The sequence below is a fragment of the Egretta garzetta genome, unplaced genomic scaffold (assembly GCF_000687185.1).
Source record: "Egretta garzetta isolate BGI_Z169 unplaced genomic scaffold, ASM68718v1 scaffold32, whole genome shotgun sequence".
Taxonomy (NCBI): Eukaryota; Metazoa; Chordata; class Aves; order Pelecaniformes; family Ardeidae; genus Egretta; species Egretta garzetta.
In genome coordinates, this window is record NW_009259035.1 from 3,696,300 (window position 1) to 3,716,204 (window position 19,905).

The 19,905-nt window shown below is 39.2% G+C and overlaps 1 protein-coding gene across 1 annotated transcript in view; it reads left to right on the forward strand.

The window, feature by feature from the left end:
* Positions 1–19,905, forward strand: part of GRID2 (glutamate ionotropic receptor delta type subunit 2) — a 746,969-nt gene that overhangs the window by 499,588 nt on the left and 227,476 nt on the right. The window contains 2 exon segments of the mRNA XM_009634848.1: positions 7,229–7,282; positions 15,288–15,461. Coding sequence (XP_009633143.1) covers positions 7,229–7,282; positions 15,288–15,461 — 228 coding nt within the window.

The window sequence follows — 19,905 nt, forward strand, 5'->3', positions numbered from 1 at the left end:
ACCCAACCCAAAACTTGGAGACAAGCTCAGGATTTCCATGCACAAGTCCTGCAGTGTTTAACTTAGTACAACGTACTAAATAGTACAACGCCATGCCTTTACCTTTCCAAACTTCAGATCAGTTAGAGCAGTCTTCAGTTTATGACCTGACTTTCTTACTACTACCTGCACATTAGCTATTTAATAGTTTCTAACTTTCATATTTTGACTTGCATACTGCTGCCTGAGGAGCCACCTATTCTACAGGAGACTGCTCTAGGTGCCTAAAGTAGTCAGATCACATCTCTTCAGTTAAAGGAAATGTTAAGAAATGGCCTCTGACTTCTGTTTGTTTGGTGGTTGAGTTTTGGTTGGTTCTGAGGGTTTTTTTGGGGGGAGGGGAGGGGCAGGGAGCAGCGGAGTGGGTGCTTCCTGTCTCACATGTGTACAGGAAGCCTGGTTTTTATTATATCTTAGTGATCAGCAAATTGCTGTGTCCCTGGGAGGGAAAATTAGGTCGAGGCATGTATTCACCTATAAAACAGCAGTGGTGACTCAGAGAGGTTCATCTATGAAAAGACACAGGCAACAAATCTAGTGGTATTGGACGGAAGCAATTTACCAGTCTTCCAGCTGGAAGAGTGCAGTTCGGATTACAAGATGACATAAATGGGACATATTGTAGACAGGGAAGGTTTGGAAGAGGTTAGCAGGGAGTTTGTGTCCCAGCTCAACTCATGGGAAAACTAACTTTCTAGATCAAGTTCTAAATTATTTCAATACCAGACAGTTCCAAACCGAGGGATTATACCATGCCATCTGTTGTATTTTGTGAAAAAACAAATGGAAAATGTGGTTTGCTCAGTGGTGGTCCAGCAGAAAGAGATTCACAGTCACTACCACAGCTCCTGGTGGAGCAGAAAAATAACAGGAAGGCCAGCTCTAGTTGGAGACACTTTTTTTCCACATTTTGAGAAATGAATCATGGCATCTGGGTGGCTTGTTGTAGAGCAGTCCCAATTGTAGCAAAAGTAAAACTGGAGCCCAATGTTCTCCCCTATGTTTCAAACAGGAGACACTTGAGACTGCCAGATTCTGTATGGGACTTTTCATACATGCAACATTACTGCTCGTTAGATGTTTGCATGACTTGTCCGACTTGTTGCATATGTGTGGAGGTGAATTTTGAAGGTCCAGAACACTCTTCCTGGGTTCCCTTTGTAAGGGTTCTGATCTGTATCTTGTAGTTTTGACCCACACCTCTGGGCCCGTATCTATAAGAAAGAAGAGATGTAGAGAACTTTTTATGCCATTTTCCATTAAATTATATGCCCATTCTGTTGGTACGCTATTTTGCTTTCTTGCTTATTATTGCACCTGTGAAAAGCACGCATGCTGGCACTACTACTGCTTTATTTGCTTTAGGTTGTCTTGCATTTAGCCCATTTGAAGGTTTAAGTGTGAACAATAGAAATAGTGATAAATTGTCAGTCTCTTCTAGAGATTCAGAGGTTCTGGAGTTATTGCCAATGACAGATGGTTTGTCCTTGCTCATCACTTGTGTTCTTGACAGCATTTTTCTGCTCTCTACAAAATTTCCCTTGGTGTGTAGCTGAATTCTTTGGAAAATTATTTTCTGCTTCATCCATGTTCTTGCTCATTGGTTCAATAGCATCTATGTTTGACTAAATGGAACACCTTCCTCATGAAGCAAAGTTTGATTTATTTTAATAGGGTGTTAGGAGAACTGCTAGAGTTTGACATGAATGTGTTTCGAAAGTTACAAAGATGTTAAGAATGATCTTTTATATCTATTGCTGTGGATTTCTATGACTGTATGAACGACACTGCTTACTCAATGGGTTGTATCCTTTGCTGTAGGATTTATGCAACTAATGACATGATGTTTTTAAAATACTCTGGTGTGAACTCTTAGTCTGAGCGGTGGCTGAGTGGGTAGAGAGTGAATTTCTTTTTCAGTTTTTCCACAATTTCATGAAGTCTGTTTCAGAACTGGCCTGCTAACTTGCTGCTTTGATTCTTAGTACTGGAGAATTATGTGATATGGCATTAAATACTAACAGCCTATAGATGAAAACATGCGGACTCTAGAAAAATCATTCCTTGAGGTTATTGGCTATATTGGCTGCTCACTGCTTGTTCTCTGACACCGATTTAGTTGGGTGAGACAGGGATGTGTGAGTTGCTATGGGCACTAAACTGCAAGGATGCAGCTCCCCAGTTCATACTGGAGTTCATCTGCTTATGTATGTTCCTGCACAGTGGAGGTACTCAATGGCACAGCAGATATGCCATCTCAGCAGCACAAAATACTTTCTCTAGTATTGTTTCAAATATTTACCCTTTCAATAAATAAAAACAGTCTGCAATGCACAAGAGTTGATACAGAATTAATACATTTCTGCTTCTTTTAGCTACTGCTAGTACACTTTGTCACAGCTAAGAAAGCAAAATATATTTGGAAGCACAAAAGCAGCCATCGTGGGTTAGACCAAAGACTATTTCAGTGTCTTGTCTCCAAAGGTGACCGTAAGCAAATACCCAAGGGAGCAGTAAGAACAGGGTAGGCATATATGATACTGTCTCCTAATATTCTCCCCTCTAGCAGCTATGTTTCGCTTTAGGGAGCTTTCTGCATTGAATATAGCTTTGTGTGTTTAGTGACCCACAGCTGAGTTCTTGTACAATTTCCCCTAGAGGAAGTGTGAAAAGAGAATTTGTCAAATATGTGCATGGTTTGCTTTGTTTTGGAAAGGTTCTACTCTCCTCCATCCAGGTGTTAATCTGTGTAGGATTTTGGTGTTCAGCCCTGATTATGAATGCACACTCTAGTTTTTCTCAGGTTTAGCTTAAGAGGTGAGCTGCATAAACAATACGTTCACTTGCCTTCTGTCTTGTATGGAAATTTCCAATCTGTCCCTTGCCTTTCAGGAGTGCACAGCACCGCTTCCTGTCACGGAGCCAGCAGAACCAGCGGATGAATATGAAACTTGCATTATATTCAAATGCTTGGGGGTCTTGAAGCCCCTACTTCCCACACAGCCCCATCAAAATTTTTTTTTTGCTTCTAATAGACAGGTTATCAGATTTCTTTCTCATTGCTGCCCTTACACCTTTGCAAGCATTAGTTTGTACATTCGTTATTCCCTGGCACAAAACACAGGTTCATACCAGCTCACTTGATATGCATGCGGATGTGAATTTCAACCAGAAAAAGATCATCACTCGGATAAACAATATGTGTTTTAACTTTCTGAACATACTAGTCATAGAAACAGACTACACAAGTGCATTATATGCTTCTATTGAAGTTGTATTATATGCGCTTTTAGGTTATGATCAGTTTTAAGCAGGACAAGCCATGCTCTTTGGGTTGTTTGTTTTGTTTTTTTTTTTTTACTTTAATCTTATTTGTTATCATCCCTTCCAACTGAAAACACAGTGGCTTTTTTAAGTAAAGAAAACAGCAAACTCGGTAGATAGGCAAGGGCATTGTGGAACATTGTGTCATGACTGTAAAGGCTTGCTGTAGTCCAAGTAATGACTGTTTTACTGACAGATAATTGGATCTAAGTTGTGTTGCTGCTGGCTTTCACTATTTTTATTTATTTATTTATTTGGAGTGGTTTAATATGATCTTGACCTTGTAAATTTGTGCTTAATAACTGATTGAGAGAATCTTCTGTCAGATTATGCATATGATTACTGTTAGTGTTTGAAGAAAATTTTAGGGTTGAGCAACGTTTTCCTACAAGCATTGAGACTGAAGGTTTACATAGTATTGTATTTATTTATAGTCTGTAAAATGGTGGCTGTGCCTGTGCATTCTTCTACACTGAAAAAATGTTAGCAGCACAATAATTGGAAAATATCGGAAGGTTATTAATGATGATGACAATAATATAGTGCCCTGCAATTCATACAGACATGGTATGCCAATGTGCACTGCCCAACTTTATAGTCAATTAAATGGACAATATAGGCCATACTGGGAGAAAAGATGTTCAGAGGTGAGGGGCTGAGTTGCAGCATCCTGATCTTGCTGAAATGGAACTTCTTTTGTGAGTGATATCAGAGGGACTAGGATTTCATCAGGTAAAACCAAATGGCCCAAGGATGAAAAGATGGCCTTGAAATTCCAGTCTAATGCTGAGTCCCAGTTTAGATGTAAATCTGTATTTCATCAAACAAAACAAAATGTAAAGAAAAAAAATCTAGCAACTTTCTCAGGGCATCAGCTGTTATCTTTTTAAGAAACCACTCTCAATACTAGAACAAGCTTTGGGTAGATGGGCTAAGGAAAATGCCAAAAATCTGCTTCTGGAAGACTGAAAGGGAAAATGAAATCTTAAATCAGGGGCTATTCGTAGCACATCTAAACTTAGAATATATTAGTCTGAGTGTCTCCGAGTACATTACAAGTTCATCTCAATTTGACATAAGCTTTTTGAAAATGGCTTTAATATTAAGTAGATTCATGAATGCATAAACTTAATGGATAAAACATGATCTTTCTGCTGAGGAGCTTCAACTGTAACTAAAAAATGGATGCATTTTTTCTTACTATTTGCAAGCTGTGAATAAATCTGTCGCAGGTAGCCTGAGCTGTTTGAAATAATAAGAGTGACTTGTGAGACTTCCAGAATCTGGCTTAAGTGGTCTGTGAGCTCTACGTAATAAAACCAGCAACACTTAGAACCATCCACTGTTGAAACGGCCTTGTCTAATTGAAATTTGAGAGCCTGGGCAAAGTAGATACACAGAACCAAGCATTTATAAAGAAACTAAATGAACTGAAACCAAAGTTTTAATGGAAGATAGAGTGCATTAAAATCTGATCAGCCAAAGCTTCAGGCACAAAGAAGTTATCTACCCTGCTTATACTGTGTTATTAAAAACTGAACAGAATATGTGAGTTTTCATCTTGTGGATTCCTTCATTTTGAAGTTTCGGTTGACTGCCATTTTGAAGCAGAGAAAGAGCTTAAGAGCCCTTTGTGGAACATAATTATCATTGTCATTCCCCTAACACCACTGGGAGCCTTCACTCGGAGGGCATCCCTCTGGCAGACTGCCTGGGAACCACAGGAACCTCAGGAGACCTCATCTTGAGCAGAGTAGTTAAGGCAGAACAGATATTCCCAGTGGGACATCCTGGAATCAGAAGTTAGGAGGGACAAGGGGTTGCCAGGAACCTGACAGGAAACCAGAAAATATGTCAGATGCGCTGCTGCTTTTTTTTTTTTTTTTTTCCCCCCAATTCTGCTTGCTTTCTGCAGAAGTGTGTATAGATTGACTAGCAGCATTGTTCCTGCTTCAGTAAGGTGTTAATTTGTTTTGTCTTATGGAAAATTTTAATGGCATTGCTTATGTTGTAAATGGTATAAACTTTCTATGCTTGGGAACTTTATATAAGGAGGAAATGCTCCCTTGAGAACTTTGTTGTTATTCTGTCTGGTTTTAACCTCTCTCTGTTCCTGGGTGTGTTTGTCTTCCAACTGGGTTCATGTGAGAGATCTGATCAGAACAGCCGTGCTCCAGTTCAAGCATCCTGGCTGGGCCTGTTGTGATGCCTCCAATCACTTAGTTACTCAGTTTCTATCCTGTTCCTTTATATGTGTCATGTGGACACCTACTGTGGAGAATGCAAGAAAATGTCAAAGCAACATGACAAAATATACTGTTGTCACCGCAGAGAAAGAATAGTGAGTCTAAATTCCATGTCAGATGAGGACCTTGATTCCTACTGCTAATAATCCTGAAATTTTCCAGGAGCACTTTAGCAGCTGTGGCTTTCATTTCCCCTCATTTCTTATTGGTGCTGTGAGAGTTTCAAATAAAAGTCAGTTCATACACTGCTGCTCTTGCTTTTTTTCCCAGTCTCTCCAGATCAGAGTTTCCAATCTTGCCTATCATTCTAGTAAATAAGCAGTGACCCCAATTCTAATGGCCTTTGAATTAATAATGAAGGTTATCAGTATGGGGGGGTTTGCTGCTTTTAAGATTTGTGGCCAGTTGAATTGTTCTCTTTGAACGTGGCACAGTATAAATTGCAATCATCCTTGGTAACTGCTATTTTGTGTTGATCATCGTGAAAAGCCAAATATGACTGCTGTGCAATGGTCCAAGTAATAACAGCCCAGCACTAGTCACCTCCTTGAACGTTAAAACATTGTAAGTTCCAAGTCTTGTTTCAATTTTTGTCTTTGTTTTTTTTCTGGGATTCAATGCGGTTTTAAGTATCCAGTAGTTTTGAATTGTGAATCAAGATGAGCATGGTGATTATACAAATATAAAAGGGGATTAATTAGGTTCTAAAACTATTTCGGTGTCAATGCTAATCCAATGTCATTTAGAAAAAAATTGGTAAAGGTGTCCAGCCTTTTCTATAGTTTGTTTCTGGCCTCCTCCCTCTTGTTGATGATTTCTTTCCTAGCTAATGCAAGCAGACCAAATGTATTTTTTCCCTCTTTGTTTCCACTGCGAAGGTGAATCAAACATGACTCGCCACAAAAGTGCAGTGGATTCAAGGAGGGAAAGAATAGGGCTGAGTGAAAGATGAGTTAGGAAGTACATTTGCAGTCCAGCACAGAGGCAGCTCCTGGAATAATTTTCAGCAAAGGAAAGGAGAGGATGCGTGGGAGGAGGATTAGAGGCCCTCTGTGCGTGGAGCCTGGGACAGGCCAGCATTCATCATCCCTGTGACAGCCCTCTTTCTCAAGAGAACCCTTTCCTCCCCAGTCTTTGCATTTCTATGAACTCTAGTGTTTGTGGTGTGGGGATTTTTTTTTTTTTGGTTTGGGTTTGGTTTGGTTTTTTAAATTCACAGGCTTCTAGGGTAGGTGTACACTGGAAAGACCTTAGAGGCTGGAGCTATAGAAACCTGACAAGAGTTACTTGATATTCATTTTCTGCCATCCTCTCTGTTGCTCCCTCTCAACACACAATATTAAGGCAAAAACGATTTAATTTTCTCCTCAGTCAACTGAAACATATTCTCTTCTGTGATGCCAGCAATGAAATGTATTTTCCAAGTTTAATTAGCAAGTCAAACAATAACACAAATGCTTCTGCAGAATTTTGCTAAAGGTTCTCTATCCTCAGCTGAATAACAGAGGTCTTTGAGAGCATGTGCTTCGGTTTTTGTCATTTGCAGAGAGCATCCATTTAATTTTTTTTCTGGCTTTCACAAGCAAGCTGACTGATAGATGATTTGTTCTCTATTTCAGGTCGTGGAGACTAATTTGGTTGCTTTTGACTGTCACTGGATCATTATAAATGAGGTAACTGTCAAGTGAACATTGTTATGAACCATGAATCCTGTTTTCAGGCTTACTGACAATATTCATGCTGATCTTGACTTTGCCAACAGGAAGCAGTAGCCACGACAAAGTTCAGGCATACTGGGGGAGTGGATGTTGCTTAATAAAAATAGAATGAAAAGTTCTTGGACTTCGCTGTTTTGTCTTGCCTATTTTAAACAGAAGTCCTTCAATAAGTAAATGGAAAATTAAAAAAAAACCTCTTTGTTTCTGAGTATCTTCAGATTTCACATTTGCCTTGAGCTGACCATTTTTATAGGACCTTTTTAAGGTCTTTTTCCATGTAGAATCTTTCATAATGGAGTTGCTTGTGTTTCGTCTATATTTTAATGACTTTTCTTAGTAATAAAAATAATAATAAAGTCCTATATTTCCTTTCCTTTAAGAATTCCCCTAGAATTCAGACATGGTTAATACCCAAACTATTGGTATCAGTGGGAGGCTTTTTGCTGGACTTCTGGATCAGGTTGTATGTGAATGTTCATGAAGGGAAAAAAGGAAGAAAGTTAAATTGAGATACTGTTTTAAAACTGTGAAATAGGTTCTTCCATGAACACTTGTCAGCTAAAATATGACAAGTCAATATGTGAAGTAGCTTTGCATATAAAACATGGAACAATGCAGTTGTTCTTAGATTTGACAGCATTCAGTTTTTTCTTCTTTTTTATGAAAAACAGTTTAGGTCCAGAACAGCTGAATTCCCTGGGGAGATAACTCACCCCTAACGTGTAGATCAGGTGACTCCTGTGTAATCTCAGGATAAAAGATTGCTTGGAGATATTGCCTGTAAATTCCAGGTCTGCTCTCTGGATTTACTGTGCACTTCTGTTTTCATACTTAATTACTGGATTTTCATTAGTACAGTGTGCTAATAGTCAGGTAGTTTAATCCAAAGCATTTTTTTCAAGGTTATATTAAGGTATAACATTGCTGCAGTGGGATTGTATTTCATTTAAACCAGTGGATTTTTAGCCAGTTTTCCCTGGAGAAAATTATGCCTCAGAAAGTGCTGTGAAGACCACCCAGGTCCAGCAGAAATTGTTTGGGCCCTGCATTGCTTCTGACCAGTAACGTGTCTGTTTCCCAGAGCTGAATAGGGTGGGCCTCGCTGGTTGAGAACCCAGCTTTAAGCTACAGACGGTCATGAGAACAACATATGGGCTTTCTTTTTCCTGTCGGATTAAGCTAGAATTCATATGTGAGTGGAATCTTGAGGTAAAGTGTTCATCTCTACTCTTCAGAATTAACCCTTATTATTTTAAAAAGAGCATTACCTAAATCTAAAGCAGTCTACCATTAACCTTTGTATCAGTAGATTAAAGAACAATTTCTTAGGCAGAGCCCAGATATTGGCTTGCTGTTCAAGTTAAAGACACTGCCCCCCTGGTTTTTCATTTCAAATGTTATTTCAGTTGGAAAGTTCAAAAGAAGGTGCTCGCTTTTAGCTGTGTCAGCTGCTCCACCCTCAAAAAGCAAAATAAAACCAAGAAGCCATTCCTAATGTGCACGCTTTCTCTTTGCCTTTTATTCAGAAATTAGTGTCTCTGTGGAAAAAAAAAACCTGCTTTCTGAGCATTGTTATTTGCAGATTGCAGCAGATTAAACAACAGAGAGATCAAAGTGGTTACCACTCTGAACTGCCTTCTCCACTCCAAAACTCTTTCTCTGGGCTGCAGTCCCAGCAGCTAGGCAAGCTGAATGATGTCCCTTCTTAGTTTTATAGTCTTGTATGTGAAATGGGTGAAAGCCATGATAAAGTTCATTCTGACAAACTGTGCCTGTAAACCATAGTCATTAAGTTATAGAGAGGGCGAACATGTTTCAATGCTGTCTCAGCTTAATCTGCTTCTGGACCTAAATTCATATTCCCAATTAAGTAACTTGTTTGCAAGCTCTGTTTGTTTCAAAATGCTAATAAACTCAATATTTTGTGGACAGAAAAATCAGGTTAGCAATAAATAAAATTTGAAGATAATGATATGGAAAGGATCATGTTTTGCCCTATTTTTCCTTATCAGTATGTTCAAATTATGACAGAAATGTAAATATTTCCTGAATGATGAATGTTGCGTAACATTACTTGCTTATTGCAACATTTTACTGGTTCAGTAATAAGACTGCAATGCCTCTGCTTTGGAAGTGCAAGATTTGGAAATGCAATGATTTATGGGCCCCTTACTGTGTGGTATATAAAATATCTGTCTTCACATCCACGTCCATTTGATATGGTTGTCCATTAGTGGTTGATGACCACAGTACTTCCATATGACTGTGAAATGATCTCAGAGCTCTGCCCGCTTTGTTGCTTACATAAATCTTTTGTGACATCTTAGACAACTTAGACATCTCTTTTTGTGTGCCTGTATTGGCTAAATCAGACTGTCAACTAAGTAATCATAACGCTGCTTCTCTGGCCTTCTGATTTGAAAATCTAAGATGATCTATTACAGTGAAAATGCATTGTTTTTTAAAATCCACCTATGATTTAAATAATTCCTTGCAATGGGATACCAAAATAAGATGGAACTGTCTTTCCTTTTCCATCATTGTGCCAAGGGGACACAACACACCGAGTATAGCAATACAAAAGGAAATACCACCTTCAGTTGTGTGATCAGGAAACTGCTTAGGCTTTGTAAGGTAACATCTGTTATTTTAATTGCTCCCTTTAAATGCTATAATGCCAGGAAGAGAGTTCCTTAATTTTTATTGTCCCATTAGTTGCTATTTCATGTAATACAGCAAATTTGCTTGAAGACTGTGTATCATAATGGAAATGCATGTGTGGGAGGAGAGGGGGTTGTTCCTATAAAATGAAAGGATTCATAATTTGCTAAAGCATAATACATCGTATTAGTCCTTTGCAAATAATACAAATCTCTTCTGATCAGTGCAATCAGCTGAGGAAACACTCTCCAAATAAATGTTCTTATTTCTTCAGTGCCTTAAAGCAGATGGTGCCATTCTTTATTTAAAATTTGCAGGAATCATAGATGTGAACGTAGTCATGATAAAATATAACTTAACGAAATGTGAGAATGGATTTATCTCAGTCTCTCTCTCCCCACGTCGGTCTGTCTCTGCTTGGTTCTTTTCCTCTGCACAATAGTAAATATAACCTCAAAAAGCCCAGGATAGTAAAATTCTATTTCTTTATGACTCTTAAATCACAAGTGTACAGTAAGCTTAAATTTTATTTAGTGGAATTGAAGAAGGGGCATTTGTATGATTTTCATCCCTTTTCTTTCTTTTGCTCTCTTTAAATGAAAGAATGTCCTTTTTTTAAATCCATGTGTCTCTCAAGCATTTTCCTCTGTTAAAACATTCAGGGTCATCTTCCTATGCCCAAGGCTGCCACCAGTTCTCTATTACCATTGTTTACTCAAGGACAGCCTAAAACACTTTCTGCTGCCTACAGTTAACGCACAGGAGGTGAAAACATTAATGCTACTGTACAAAGGATCAGTTGAATTTCATCTGCAATAATGTGCACAATTATGATTGGCTCTATTAAAATTAAAATGGAACAGGTGTGCAGAAAAGCTGATTTGTGTGCGAAGAGGCTGAAAAGGTTGTCTTGATGGGTCTGTGAAAACAAAGACTGTAAGAGAATATGCTCTGTGTTTATAAACACATACAGAGTGTGAATAAATACATTGTTGTCGAGGGCTGGAGGACAAGGTTGGCACAAGAACAAATGAGTTCAAATTGCCCATGAATAAATTGAGGGCAAAAGTTAGTAGAAGGTTTCTAATTATCAGAGGCATCAGAGTCTGCAAAAACTCCTTCTTTGAGGAGAGAAGGAAAAAAAACCCAAGCTCTTTAAAAGAACAGTTTATGGAAAAAGATCCAACAGGTTTGCTCCTCATATCACAAGAGAGGACCCACAGTCGTATTCAAAGATGCTTCAGATGAACACATGTTTTTCCTAGAAGAGGGCTGGTCCTCGGCCAATGCATTCAGCGTGTTCCGCTGTGTTTCAGCCCAATGCACTCCACCATGAAGAAGAGCTCAGAGCATGACTATGTTTTAAGCTCAAGCAGCTAGATGAGGTCCTAAAATCACAGCTCAGTTCCAGGAGCTCACATACATCTACATTTTAATGTGGATAATTGATTAATAGTAGCATTAGAGGTTCATTTGGACCCTTACACTTTCCAATGGTGGTGGCAGGTCAGGTATGAAATGCCACCCTCTTTGGTACAAGTTGGCGACTAAGCTGCCAGCGCTTTTTTTCAGACAGGTGAGATCCAATGGACAGACTGACTTAGCCCTGCTTTCTCCAAGCTCTGGTAGTTTTTTGTCTGTGAAAGCTAAAATTTTATTTCTCCTTGTACTATCGGTTTTCTCTTTTTCATCATCCTCCCAGGAATCTAAGAAACCTAAGTGAGATATAATGGAGCAAATGATTATGCAGTTCAAGATCTCCCTTTACTTGTCTAGGAGCTTCATCTAGTTATGCCTTCCCCTCAACTACTCCTCTTTGGGAAGTGCTGAGAAATTCAGGAAGGGCATAGCACAAGTATGCTGTGGCATGGGCAGTAGCAGCCCAGAGGCCTCAAGGGGGTGTGCAGTGGTCACCCTTTCCCGCTCTGCCCCGTGCTCCTCACCGCTGCTGGCTTTTGGAGGAGGAAGAAACACTCTCCTCTCTGAGTGTCATGAAGAATGTGATGAAGGTGTGGCATGCACTGGAAAATAGGGTGTATCCAGTATATGATAAACACTGGAATCATCTTCTTGGCCCAAAGTTAAGATGTTTCCATAAAAAAAGGTATTTCTGCCTTTGGTGCTTATTACAGGAGCATGTGAATAAATTCTTTCCCCCCATGTCTCTCACTACTGGTGCAGTTGCTCCAATGTGAATAGTAAGTCTTTGCCTAGATTGCTTATCTTAAAATAATGAGACAAAGCTGAACAGCAGTGTATATTAGGTACCCAGTATATAGTCTTGCTTCCCACTGGAGTGTCTGCCTGATATGTCAAAGTGATCCTCTTCAGTTCCCTTTTCCTAATTCATCCGTAAAGAGCTATTAATTTAAAATAGCATTTATTTATTTATTTGCCTACTCAGATGAAATGTGTATCTAATTTTATCCTTGTTCCATCTGAAATAGGACAGCTTCCCCTTTGTTTCAAGTTCAGACCAACAAAAGGAAGGTTTGGAACTATATATTGAACTTCTGTTTTTTTTAAAAAAAGAAACCCCAACCCACATAACCTAGCTTAGATTTATACAGGTGCCAACTCAGTTCAACTTGGCCAACTTTGTAGTGGTTTTTGACATATGGTGCTTGTATAACAGATCATCTGCCATCCTTATATCATTATACTGTATCCTCCTTTGAAGTGCAAATGAAAATTGTTTCCTCTCATACAATAGTTGCTTTATATAGTTTTCTTAAGTCAGATCCAAAATTCAAGAATGAGAGATGATATTGGAGAGTCATTATATAAAAGACTTGTCAGTCAGTCGATGCCAAGTATTAAAAAAATGACAAAGAAATGTATAGCAAATGACTAAAGTTGAATTTGGGTTTGCATGGCATTGCTTTGTTGTTAACCTAAAATCTGAATTTATGATATAATTGGTGGAATTCACACCATTTAAAATAATAGCTGTCATTAATCTATTGATGTATGTACCTCCTTAGCAACAATACAAAAATCTCTTTGGTGTTTGGATTCTGTTACTGGTTCCCAGGTGATGTATAAAAATAGGAGGTAGAAACCTGAAGGTTAAAATGAGAACACTCTAATTAAAATGCACCAAATAATGCTGAATGCAGAAAAAATAAATACAATTTTGAGGCAGAAGAGATATATGTTTGGACAGCTGAAAGTCAAAATATCTTTTAAAGTATTATTTAGCACTATAACATGGCTATGCAGATATCAGTTTTTACATTATTAGAACAAGTCTAATAGTCTTGCTGTTATAGCTTGGGCATGGTGTATAATGAAACCAGGAAAACTTTTTAAAAATCCCCTGAGAAATGATATAGTTTAAAACCAAGATAAGAAGTTTCTTGAGCCCTCCTTTCCGATTATATTGAAAGTATTATAAAAAATTACATGCATTTTGCTAAACCAGCAGTTTGGGGTTTTTTTTTTTACCTTGCAGCTAGTGAAATGATACAGACTAAATGAAAAGACGGCATCTTAAGTTGAGAGAAACCATTATCTATGGTACATTAAGGATTAATCAACCAGAAATGCAAGATATTACACTAGACACAGCTGATGCCATGTGTTATTTTTGTTTGCAGAAAAATCTATATTTCATAAAGAACTTTAATAACAGATGAATTCAAAAACTATGACAATCTGTGAAGAAGAATAAAATACTTTTACTGTAGTCGAGAGTAGAAGTTAAAATTTACATCTCATGTATTTTTCTTCCAAGCTTTAAAGGAAATAAACAAATGCTCGTATGTCCAGAGAAGTTGCTTCAAAATAATTAATTTAAAGAATGTTAACCAAAGCTCCAAAAAAGAAAGCCAAAATTACTAGGCTAGTTTTCTTAACATTTAAAGAGCTACTTTTTAAAAAACGTGGCTTCCTTTTCACAAGAAAGATTCTGTGATTTGAGTTCAAATCTATCTCCTGGTGTCTCCTAAGTTCTTGATTATGGGTATGGATCAGGAAGCTAGAGGCAAAAATTTATTGTGGCATTTAGTTGCAGATATAACAGTGCTGATGTTCTGTATCCTTCAAAAAATGAAAAGCTATAAATATAAAAATGAGAATCAGAAATAATAAATAAATTGTGGCTGTGTGCAAGGGTACGTTGAATGTAGGCTGTTAATAGGAGTTCCTCAAGCACCTCCCTTCCTGGGGGGTATCCACAAATCTAAACGTCTAGAAAGTTTCGGGCATCAGCCTCTGTAATTAAGACAGATTATGGACAAACAGTTCAGTATGATGAAAAATAGATTCTAGTTAAAAAGATTGAGCAATTTTGTAGATTATTTCTTCTGCTTTACAGAAAAATACAGATACAGAATTGCCTTGAAAGCTACCAGCTGACCCTATATGAGTTGTCAGAAAAAGCCTATGTTTAACTAAAGTTCAAGTTCTTATGTGAAGGTTGGAGTCAGTTGCCATTGCTTATGAGCCCATGCTCCTCTCTCTCCATGTTCCCTGAGGGCCTCATCGTTCAATGATGTAAAACACCGTGTTGCCAAACTGCAGGAATTTATATTATGTAAAGATCTGTTTTTCTGGTTTTCCTAACCTGCCTTAAAGTTAATATTTTAAGCTTAATGTTTCACACACTGATGTATTTACTTAGTAATTTTTTTCTTTAAAGTGTGTGTCTGTAGAGCTGGGTGTTCAGCTATAAGCCTTAATAGGTACCCTATTGAGTAAAAAGTTGGTTTTAAATTAGGTCTGGCTATAAACAAATGCATACACACCTAGAATGCTCTAATGCATTTTCTTTGCCCTTTTAGTAAATGATGTTTGCTAACTTGCACGTTGTTTATAGGTTCTTGATATTCTGTTTCCAGGAAATGAACCCTTAAGGCCTGAATAATTGTATGTACCTTCACAGCTCCTCAGTAATGCTACACTTAGAAATACATCATGCTATGACTTCCTACTGATTTACACATTATCTGCTAAGGATGCTGTGAAACACTTTTAAGTAAAAAAAAAAAAAATCAAAGGTAAAAGGAGAGGGAGAGAAAACCTAAAATCAAACAACTGAGCCCAGTTACATCAACAAAGATTCGGTGAGGTTTGGGCACAGCACTTTTTAAATTTTTGCAATTCTTGTAAGGGTGTGTGTCAGTTGTTTAAATGAGCATGCATACGTTCTTTTTGAGGCTATGGCAGAGCTTGACAAGAGCCGTGTAGCAATCACATGACTTTTGGTCCTCTCAGTTTATTTTTTGTTTGTAATCTGGTGGTAACACTTCTGGTTTTTAACGTTTATGGATATTCTCTCCCTTTCCTTATCTTCCAGGAAATAAACGATGTGGATGTGCAGGAGCTGGTCAGAAGGTCAATTGGAAGGTTAACAATTATTCGACAGACGTTTCCAGTCCCCCAAAACATAAGTCAGCGCTGTTTCCGTGGCAACCACAGAATATCTTCATCACTGTGTGATCCAAAGGACCCTTTCTCCCAAAGCATGGAGGTACTTCATATACTAGTCTATTCCCACCTGGGAACTGTCTTTCTAGATAAGTTCAAGGTTTTTTTCCCAGGGGCTTAGTGTATTTTAATGTTTATTTTTCATATCCATTCTGACATGTAGTTTAATGGCTCATGGCATGACAAGAAAATACTTGGACGCAGGATGACTGTGACTGACAGACAAGAACAATTTGCCCACTCCACAGCAATTGAGAAAAAAGTCAGAAAGCTACCTGATCTCCAGGCAGTGGGGTAGTTGTTTTGTTGCCCTGCTAAATTTTATTTTTTGTCATCTCACTGGGAAGAATTTCCTCCCCATAGCCAATGTGTCTTTAGTTGCCATGCTCCTCTAAGCCTCGGATATGTCTCTCAAAATAAGAAAGCCTTCCTGGGGAGCACCCGCATCATCTGTTTCAAGTGTCTTGGTGTACGCACCTAAATCTATGCCTATGTTCCAAAGAGGCCTTATTTTCAGGGTTGTTAATTACAAATCACAGTTAAACTATAAGAGCTTTCCTGTCACATGAAATCAGCAACAGGATCGTGGTCACTGTCTTCTTGACTTCACGTAGTTTTTCCAAGAGCAAGTCTTCTGTCTTTCTCGTATATCTGGCTAGGCTTTGTCATGACAAAGCTATGGCGAATCAGGAGTGTGAAATTGGCTTAAGATGTCAGTTTTACTTAGGTGTTTTTACGTGGTCATCTATGAAGTCATGGAAAGATGACTGCATTGACAGCAGTGCAGGAGGAGCATATCTGCCATAGCAGCAAAGAGAGCAGTTACCTTGTGATGCTGGAAGAAAGGAGTGAGAGAAAACAATGGCAAAGAAATAGGGAGGTGTTGAAGTGTCCTTGCTTAAAATGAAAATCTGCAAGGGGAAAAGGAGGAAAAGTGTGGTTGGTCATGCCCTGTATCAAGTTAGCTGTAAGAGCCTTTGCCTCACTGATGGTTCACAAAGCAGCTGGTAAGAAACTTGATGACACAAAAAAATTTGGCCATAGCACACTGCACAGTGATCCTATTAGAGTTCTTAAATGGAGCTGTGTAAGGTCAATAGATGCGTAAGATATCTCTAAAGGCTATTTAGGAACTGTGAAAAATCTTTAGGTTGTGCCATTCTGTTATGGCAGAATGATCCTAGGGGGAACTTTTGCAGTCTATGGATAATGCGTAAAAACTGAGGGTGTGATTACGTGCAGCTGCTAAAGATTGCAAAGAGCAGTTTTCATGAACGAAGTTACTAACTAGAGCAAGGTGGGAAACAAGAAACACTTACCAGTGGGAGGCTTCATGTTTTGATTTGTTTTCTCTTGAACTTCACTTTCATTTCATTTTCACTTCAACAGTGAACTGCCTCTAGGAAGGAAAAGTTTTGGAAGTCAAAGTTTACTCTCTGCAAATTGGCAAATTCCATTTAATGTGTTAGAATCATAGAATCATTTGGTGGGAAAAGACCTTTAAGATCATCAAGTCCAACCGTACTTGTCCACTACTAAATGAAGTCTCTAAGCACCTCGTCTACCAGTGTTTTTAATACCTCCAGGGATGGGGACTCCACCACTTGCCTGGGCAGCCCATTCCAGTGTCTGATAACACTTTCAGTGAAGAAATTTTTCCTAATATCTAATCTAAACTTCCCCTGGTGCAACTGGAGGCCATTTCCTCTCATCCTATCTCTTGTTACTTGGGAGAAGAGACCAACCCCCACCTCGCTACAGCCTCCTTTCAGGCAGTTGTAGAGGGCGATAAGGTCTCCCCTCAGCCTCCTCTTCTCCAAACTAAACAACCCCAGTTCCCTCAGACACTCGTAGTAAGACTGGTGCTTCAGACCCCTCACTTCTTTGCCTTCTCTGGACACACTCCAACACCTCAGTGTCCTTCTTGAACTGAGGGGCCCAAAACTGAACACAGTATTTGAGGTGCAGACTCACCAGTGCCAAGTACAGGGGAAGGATGACTTTCCTGGTCCTGCTGGCCACACTATTTCTGATACAAGCCAAGATGCCATTGGCCCTCTTGAGCACCTGGGCACACTGCCTGCTTGTATACAGCCGGCTGTTGACCAGTACTCCCAGATCCCTCTCTGCCAAGAAGCTTTTCAGCCACTCATCCCCAAGCCCGTAGCATTGCATGGAGTGGTTGTGACCCAAGTGCTGGACCCAGCACTTGGCCTTGTTGAGCCTCGTACAATTGGCCTCGGCCCATCGATCCAGCCTGTCCAGGTCCCTCTGTAGAGCCTTCTTACCCTCAAGCAGAACAAGGGCTAGCAATTGTGAGACTTCTCCCAGTTGCCTGTAGAATATTTCATCTGTCTCTTCTTCCTGGTTGGGCAGTCTGTAACAGACTCCCACCATGATATCTGCCTTGTTGGCCTTTCCCCTGATTTTTACCCATAAACACTCAACCCTATCATCACCATCATTGAGCTCAAGGCAATCAGAACACTCTCTAACATACAGGGCTACCCCACCACCTCTCCTTCCTTGCCTATCCCACCTGAAGAGTTTATAGCCATCCATGGCAGCACTCCAGTTATGTGAGTTGTCCCACCACATTTCTGTGATGGCAGCTATATCATAGTTTTCTTGCTGCACAATGGCTTCTAATTCCTCCTGTTTGTTGCCCATGCTGTAAGCACTGGTACGGATGCACTTCAGCTGGGCTAATGATCCTGCCACTCTTCTGAGGGGAGAAGTCTTAATTCCTGAGTGAATAATCGCAGTTGTTACGGACCCATTAATAACCTTTGCTTCTTTGCTGCCACTTGGATTACTATCCGCCACTTTCTCTGAGGTGAGAGACGAAAGGACCTCACTAGCACACTTCCCTCACACATTGCCATGCCATCCCCAGGCTTATTTCTAGCAAGCCTGGTTTTAACCTCCTCCCCCTTCAAATCTAATTTAAAGCTCTTTCAATAACCCCTGCTAACTTCTTGGAGACCATCCTTTTGCCCCTTGGAGACAGATCTACCCCATCATCTGCCAGCAGACGTGGTGTTGCATAGGCCATCCCATGGTCAAAAACCCCCCAATTCTGCTCCTCATATTAGGCTTGGAGCCAGGTATTTATTTCTGGGCTCTTCCTGTTCCTTCCCTCATCATTACCTGTAATAGAAATGATAGAGGAGAACACTATTTGTGCACCTGATCCATTCACCATTTGTCCCAAGGCCCTGAAGTCCTTCTTAATTGCCCTCAGACTTCTTGTTGAGATTCCATCACTGCCTACTTGGAAAATCAATAATGGATAATAATCTGTGGACCTTGCCAGAGTTGGAAGTTTTCTTTCCACATCTTTAACCCAGGCCCAGGAAGGCAGCAGACTTCTCTATGAACTGGGTCTGGTCTGCATGTTGGGCGTTCTGTTACCTTCAGAGGAGAAAGATTGGACCTTATACCTTAACCTGTCCTTCTTGATCAACCTACAGCTTGGAGAGCTGTAATATTCCTATTGAAAGCTTTCATAATGTTTTGGTTCAAAGGAATGATGGAAGCTTGACTGGTTTAACTGTTCTGAACAGTTGAGTTGATTTCTTCATGCTTTTCCCGAGATGTCTGCACTTCGTTACTAACTGAGTGAGACAATGCTAAAAAATGAAAGGAAGAAAAACTCTGACACAGTTTCCCCTGTGCCTTTGTATGATGCACAGGCCTTCAAGTAGCTGTGGGGTTTGTTTGCAGTTTCTTTGTTCTCCCCAACAATATTATAAATTAACTCCTATTCCTGTGGGGAGTTGGAACAATTTATAAATTGAAATTTCTAGTGCTTTTTTCTATGCCACTGAAGTGTGACTAATGAGAAATATTCTCTGGAAATCATAAGGGTGGATTTCTTGATTTTTATTTTTTTTTCTGAATTACTCCCCCTGAAGTCTGTGTGAATAATTAATTTTTTTGGTATCTTATTTAAAACTGAAAAATATTTTGGTGAAGATCTCTCATTGTGTCTCTGGGATTGTGCTACTTGAAACAACAACTTCAAATTTTTAGCATTTTGGAGGAAGGAAATTAAAAACTGGATTCACAGAAGTATTTAGTACTACAAACCTTTTGGCTAAAAACTATGTGCAAAAGTCTAGTTATGAATAAAATAAACACCGTTAATCCAAATTAATCACTTCTACTTAATCTGATTGCTAAATACCTTTCTTCTACACTCTGGATCAAAAAATCACATCTGAATTTTGAATTGCATCAGCAGGAGGTTATGCAGTTAGATACTGCTTGGTAATGCAAGTGTTCAGCCATTAGTCTAAGAAACTTTGAATAAATAAAGGATCACTCATGGCAGTCAGGTGAAGTCCCTGGTGATTGGAAGAAGGGAAACATTGTGCCCATTTTCAAAAAGGGTAGAAAGGAAGACCCTGGGAACTACCGACCTGTCAGCCTCACCTCTGTGCCTGGGAAGATCATGGAACAGATCCTCCTAGAAGCTATGCTAA